General features: G+C 40.1%; 1 protein-coding gene across 1 annotated transcript in view; it reads right to left on the reverse strand.

The window, feature by feature from the left end:
- The window catches only part of arhgap10 (Rho GTPase activating protein 10), a 92,824-nt gene that overhangs the window by 46,592 nt on the left and 38,732 nt on the right, over positions 1-7,500 (reverse strand). Inside the window, exons 4-6 of the mRNA XM_053232405.1 lie at positions 3,177-3,248; positions 2,259-2,360; positions 469-579 (exon numbers count right to left, since the gene is read on the reverse strand). Of these exons, the coding sequence (XP_053088380.1) occupies positions 469-579; positions 2,259-2,360; positions 3,177-3,248 (285 nt within the window). The remainder of the gene's footprint in view (positions 1-468; positions 580-2,258; positions 2,361-3,176; positions 3,249-7,500) is intronic.

Raw genomic sequence — 7,500 nt, forward strand, 5'->3', positions numbered from 1 at the left:
CAGCATGTCCTGAAGTTTTATTCCTCTTACGCCACAGCAATCTGCCAATGCTAACAATTCTTTTATGTACTAAATATCGACACATTGTACTTTTCATCCATCTAGAATCTGTGATCTGAATTACAGCTGTTATGGAAAATATACCTTCTGCCCAATCACATTCAAGAATTCAACAGTGCTGTGAAATATATTACGTACAATAACAGCTATAAAACATAACCTAACTAGCCCAGATTAGCAAATATAAACATGTGTTATAGGCTGCCTTGGCATCAGACAGCATGGCAATTATCAGTAACGAGGATAAAATAGTCTTCTATCATTGGATGTGAATGGTCATGGCAACAGCATGACGACTTCTAAGACACGTTTATGAAATGTCAGTCTTAAGACGTAAATAGTTGTCAGTATAGAACATGTATTAGCAAACATTCATTTGAGGTGAGTTGAGAGGAGGTGTGCGCTCACAGGCTCGACACACTCAAACTTCTTCCTCTCCTGGATTTCCTGCAGCTTGCACACGTACTCCAAAGACTCCTCCTGAAAGTGCTGTCTCATCGTCTCCACTGCCACATCCGCCTGAGAGAGAGAGAGACAAAGAGAGAGAGACAGAGAGAGGGAGAGAGAGAGCGTGAGAGAGAGACAGATTATTTTTGCCACAGATGATGATGATGAGGATGATGATGATGCCACTATTATTATTAACGTTTAATTTCTATTCTCTAATTTCCATGTTTCCATGTGGACACTGTTATAACCAACATGTTTGTGAATAATAGTTCTTCTCTTTTCTGTAATGCTTTGACAAGAGTGAGAGGCAGAGAGAGGCAGAGAGAGAGAGAGAGAGAGGCAGAGAGAGAGAGACAGACAGAGGCAGAGAGAATGTGTGTTACAGAGGTAGACAGAGAGACAGAAAGGCAGCAGGAGAGGCAGAAAGTGAGACACAGAGAGAAAGAGAGACAGACAGACAGGTAGAGTGAGAGAGAGACAAAGAGATATAGAAAGAGAGAGTCAGAGACAGAGAGATACAGACAGAGAGAGAAAGAATGAGAGAGAGAGAGAGAGAGAGAGAGAGAGACAGACATTCAGAGAGAGAGAGAGAGAGAGAGAGAGAGAGAGAGACAGACAGATATTCAGAGAGAGAGGGAGATAGACAGACAGAGACAGAGAGTGTGTTAGTTACAGAGGTAGAGACAGAGAGAGACAGAGAACGAGAGAAACAGACAGAGTTAGAGTGAGAGAGAGAGACAAAGAGATATAGAAAGAGAGAGAGAGAGACAAAGAGATATAGAAAGAGAGAGTCAGAGACAGAGAGATACAGACAGAGAGAGAAAGAATGAGAATGAGAGAGAGAGAGAGAGAGAGAGAGAGAGAGAGAGACAGACAGACAGACATTCAGAGAGAGAGAGAGAGAGAGAGAGAGAGAGAGAGAGAGAGAGAGACAGATATTCAGAGAGAGAGGGAGATAGACAGACAGAGACAGAGAGTGTGTTAGTTACAGAGGTAGAGAGAGAGAGAGACAGAGAACGAGAGAAACAGACAGAGTTAGAGTGAGAGAGAGACAAAGAGATATAGAAAGAGAAAGTCAGACAGGCAGAGAGAGAGAATCAGAGAGGGTGAGAGACAGAGAGAGAATGAATACAATGCCACAAAAAATGAAAGAGAAAAAAAGGGGGGTGGTGAAGGTCACAGATGTGTAGGAGGTGAAAAAAAAAAACCTTAAAAATAAAACGAGTGTGCAGGTGTAGAATTGCGTTTTAGCTGAATCTGCATGCTGATGCTCGTTTCCATCCAGAAGATTTGCTAAAATTCACATCATGTGTGAATCACTCACACTGACACTCTTATACAACCGATATAAACCCAATTACAGCAAGTCATGCTTTTATAACACTAGGACATGGAGTGTCTGGATTTAGACCTGCTACACAGCTTTAATTTACATCCCAGTCATGCCAGAGATACACACATTGCAGTCCTAGTGCGCGGTACTTCCCAAAGTAAATCTAAAGTCTGAAGCTCGAGGACGATCTGATAACAGCCACCATCTCCAAATGCGCACGTTAAATAAACTCCCAGTTTATCACAGGCCCTTTTACAAACAGTTTGAAGTGTTTACATCATACAGGCTACATGGGTGTGGTTTGGACACACACTTACGAAAAAAAACATCACTAGAAGAAAACTGGATCTTCTGCTTGCCAGTAGATGATATGTCTTTATAAATATTGGACACATCGGCCCTACGCGAGAAGTACCTCTTGCAACTGTGGTTCCTTCTTCTTTGCTGACATGTTTAAGAGTTTCTCCAAAGATGTGTAGTACTTCTCCGTTTCCTTCTCGTATTTCTTCCTCTCTGCCTAAAATCAGATCAATAAAAATGGAGCTGGTCAAGTGGAGTAACTCGTGTTTGCTCATGAGTTAGTCAGCGTTTGCATTTTTTGTGAAGGCTTAGGGTCCATGGAGTGGATAAAAGCACTACGTTATTGTTTTACGAGGCGGCCGTTGAATTCATTATTCATTACGGTATTACAACATGGTTTGGTAACCTGTCCGTTAAACTCAGATCACAACACCAAAACCTGATTAGAAGGGCTAGAAATAGAATTGGCATGCTGCTCTCATCTTCTCTTCAGGAGATATTTGAGGAGACTGAGAGGAAGCAGAGCCTTAAAAATCATTTGTGACCCAAACCACATCCTTCATAAAGAGTATGAGTTGATGCCTTTGGGCAGAAGGTACAGGTTACCAAACTGTAAGCTGAGTAAGTATAAATTTTCCTTAGTTCCATTATCAATCAAATTACTGAACAGTAAGAGAAGAGTGTGTGTGTGTGTGTGTGTGTGTTGGGGGGGATGTGAAATGACTTGGTTTAGGGTATTTGTGTAATATTTAAGTGTAGGGTATTTGGGCAATAACTGATGTATGGCATTTGTGTACGTTATGTGTATGTTTAGTTATTGAATGGTGTGTATGTTTTGCTGTTTATACAGATCTGGGTACAATTGCATGTCAGTGTAGTTTGATTGTATATGTGTATTGTATAGTCAATTGTGTTCTCTCGATTGCCCAAGACAAATTTCTCCTAAGGGAGACAATAAAGGTTAATCTATTTTTGACACCATGATGAAAACAGTGTTGGACCAGTGAGGACCAAAATCAATTAAATGAAGTACCTTGGCTGAACCCAGCTGCTCTTTCCGAAACTTCTCTAGAGGCTTCATCAGTGTCTCTGTGATGTTCGCCATCTGTAGAAGACGACATGTATTACAACTGTGATATGGTACATTCTGGAGTCATCATGTGTGTACCACATGGACTGTATCACTGAAATACACACTTAGACTGTTTAGTAGTCTGTGTGACAAATTTTTTTCCAATTACTATTATATTTTGGCTGCTATCATGCAAAATGTGTTCTCATTAGTGGATTTTATCCAGCCTTACTTTAGTTTTTATCAATTTCTCTGTCCTGAAATCTTGGCAGGACTTCACTATTAATCAAAATGCAGCCCAATACTTTTTACATTTTCTGGCATCAACTGAGGCAACTCCAAACAGGAAAATAATACATTTAAATAAATGGAAAAAAAAATTGGAATTTTTGAAAAACATATTACTTTTAATTTGTTTTCTGTCCACAGGGAGTGCCTTTAACAAGAGAGACACACAGCTGCTGAATTGTACAAATCAAGTAATGGATATAATAATACATTAGCTGTTAGAAATACCATTAAGCACAATTAAGGGCCACAACAAAAGTTCTGTCCTTTCATATGTCTCATATCCTGTGGCAATAGAGTTTTAGCACATTTCCAAGAGCTCTTTGGTACTCTACTTAGACTGAGCATTGGCCAATTTAAAAATACAGCCAATGTTTAAAGGGACTTGTCAGAGAAGTAATGTTTCTGTAAGCTACTTTATTCCTATGTAGATGTTATAGCATGGACATGGAGCCTAATCATCAAGCCCTGTCCGTGTAGGATTGCAATCTGGCTTGTGCCTTGAATTTCCCGTAAGGGGATCAATAAAAATACATCTTATCTTATCTTGTGAATGCAGTATTTTGTTAGATATTCAAGTCAGAGGTATGCACGGGATTGTTTTTAATCCCACATCCTATCCGGTCCCGAAGAAATTCTGACAAATCCCACCCATTCAAGCAGACACTCTTGATGAATCCCATCTGCTCCTGCAAAGACTCTTGACCAATCCATCATGCTCCTGCAAGTACTCTTGACCAATCCTGCCTGCTCCTGCAAACAGTCGACCAATCCCGTCAACCCCTAAAGAAACTCTTGACCAATCAGACCCACTCCTGAAGAACACTTTTGACCACTCTCGTATGCTCCTGGAGATACTCTTGGCCAATCCTGACCACTCCTGCAGACACTCTTGACTAATCCCATTTGCTCTGTCAGACACTCTTGAGTAATCCCACTTGCTCTGAGAGACACCCTTGACTAATCCCACTTGCACCAGCAGATACACTTGATCAATCCCGTGCTGCAGAAGCTCTTGATCAATCCTGTCTGACCAATTACTACTTGCATCAACCCACAATATTAACATAGTTGGTTCTATTTTTCAAAATATAAACAAGTTTGCAATTTAAACCACCGTTATGTGGATACAGCAGTTGCTGTCATTTCCATTCGGCCCATTTCAATTGGTTTCAAATCCACCTATACCTAAGTGTGAACCTCCTGGCCGGGAGGTTTTTGGCTGAAATATCCTGGCAGTCGGCACAATGGTACCAGGAATCACAAATTAATATGTTGCTATTAAACGTGCTGATTTCAATTCTAGAAAATGTGTTTGTAGCTGTAAGGGGTTTCACACAGCACATTACAAATCACTCTCAGCTCCACCTCAGCTTGCATCTCTCTTATCTTTAACAGGTTTGTCATAAGCCCAAACTACATGCCACAATTTCTTGGTGTGAAGAGAATATGTACAATATGTAGACATGCCCATTACTGTAATCTCTCATAATCATTATACATAGTCCATATCCAGATACTAAATAGGACTGCAGATATTATAAAGATATACTGCAGATTCAGTGCTCACAAAACCAACATTAACCTAATTAGAAAGCAAACAAGCATTAATGATCTTTAGGACTTTAAGAAGCAAACTTTGCCCGAATGTTGACCTAGATCATTTCACGGTATGCCATCTATAACTTTTTAGTCATCCTTTCCTCCGTTGATCCATTTTCTTTTTCTGTCTCAGCATGTCTGAGCCTGCACACTCCTGCTGCTCCATCGTACTGCATGACATCAGCCCTCTGCTGTGTTGTGATTGGGCGGAGGCTGGGATCTGTCTTCAAAACAAGCCAGCTGGTGTGAGTTTAGTTTTGGGCAGGGCCAGCGCTGGCTTTACTGTGTTTACTGAACACCAAAATGACACATTCAGGCCACAAGCACACTGTAATGAAGTCGTCCAAATCCCAAATCTAACGCAAATCCAACACAGCACTTGGCACTATAAATCCAGAACACACACAGACTTCATGAGGGTCATAAAGAAATACAGAGCCATAAAACTTCGCATTTCTGTACATGCCAGAGCCATTACACATGTGACTGCCAAAACTCGCCACATCAGTATAACTAAAACAATCTGATACTTGTTTCTAATATAATTAAACAGTATAAAACTAATGAAATAGTTTCTAAAATAATTGACAATTAGATTCCACATCCATGTGTTTTCATATAAACAATGATTAGTTAACTGCACAATCGTTTTTATTATGGTTAAAGGCTTTGATCTATTAAAATCTTGCACTCTTGGATGTAGGAAATAAATTTTAAAAAAGCAAGAAATCAACAAATAAAAACAACAAGAACAAAAGAAAGCAAGCAAGAAAGAAAAATATGTAACAAATAAATTAAAAAAGCAAGAAAGAAAGAAAGAAAGAAGGCAAGCAAGGAAGAATGAAATCAGGAATGAAAAAAGGAAAGAAAAACAGCGAGCAAGAAAGAAAAATATGTAACAAATAAATTAAAAAAAGCAAGAAAGAAAGAAAGAAAGAAAGAAAGAGGACATTACATATTGTTGTGTTGTGTATTTTCATGGAAAAGCTTCAAACCTTAATATTATAAATATTTTAAATATATTTGATGTCTTTTTTGTTTTCTAAGAAATCTGCCCCAAACAATATTTGCTTCACGAGAATTTCCCCCCTTGTTAGATCTATCTGACCGCTGATATATACAGTAAGCATTAAAATGGCCATTTTTGCAAATTGAAAAACCTAAACAAACGTAAAGGTGCTTGTTACGGATCAGCGCAGAGGAGACGTGATTTGTTGCTAACGCTAACACTGACTCACCGTTTTGCAAGCCTGCATTCAGTAGAGAATCACACCAGCCTGCAGCGAATGACCAACAGCAAAACAAAACAACCCACTTCCTATGGAAAACTCAGTGTGCCCACTCACATGTGAGTGTGTGTGTGTGTGTGAGTGTGTGTGTCAGCACTACAGAGTAACAAAACAGCCAAGTAAGTGTTCATCTGAGGCATGAACTGGAGCTGCCCTTCTCACTGTACATGTACACACATCCCCAACTTCATTCATCTTCAGTAAGCACTTTATCCTGGTCAGGGTCCTGGTGGATCCGGAGCCTGTCCCAGGAATAATGGGAACGGAAATACACCCTGGATGAGATGCCAGTCCTTTGAAGGCCACGTCCCCAATTTGTTTTACTCTATCGGCTTTTAAATTGAGAATTTGCCCCTTGTTTGATAAACCGCAGATAAATACAGTGGATAGAAAACAAATATACACCCTTTCAAAGGTTTTTTTTACATTTTGTCCTGTCAGGTTCCGCAAACTTCATGGATCTAAATGCGACTTGTTTTCCCTGATCCAAACAACACAACATACCACACAAATGCAGTGAATTCAATCTGAAATTTCTTCATTTCTTAGGTATACTCCCCCAGGGCCAATACTTAGTACAGGCACCTTTGGCAGTATCTATGGCTACCAGTCTACCAGGGTAGCTCTCCAGAAGGTAGGCACACATGGATTAGGAGATCTTCCCCCATTCCTTTTTGTAGAACTGTTCAAGCTGTGAGATGTTAGTTGGTTTTCGCTGTTGGACCACATCATTCCATAGATTTTCAATTGGATTTAGGTCAAGGTTTTGACTAGGCCATGCCAGAACATCCACCTTGTTTCTAGCAAGCAGGTTCTTCCCCAGAATCCCCATATACTTGGCTCCATCCATCCTCCCCTCAATCTTGACAAGTTCTCCAGTCCTGCAGATGAGAAACATTCCCACAACATCATGCTTCCACCACCATGCTTCACAGTAGGGATGGTGTTGTTTTGGTGATGTACCAGCATTCATGCCAAAAGGTTCTATTTTGGTTTCATCTGAACACAAAACCTTCTGCCAGTTTGTTTAAAGATGCTTCAGGAGTCCTTGTTCAAACTTCAGAAGGCACTCCGGATGGACCTTTTTGACAAATGGCTTTCTTCCA

Source organism: Pangasianodon hypophthalmus, chromosome 3 (genome assembly GCF_027358585.1).
Source record: "Pangasianodon hypophthalmus isolate fPanHyp1 chromosome 3, fPanHyp1.pri, whole genome shotgun sequence".
NCBI lineage: Eukaryota > Metazoa > Chordata > Actinopteri > Siluriformes > Pangasiidae > Pangasianodon > Pangasianodon hypophthalmus.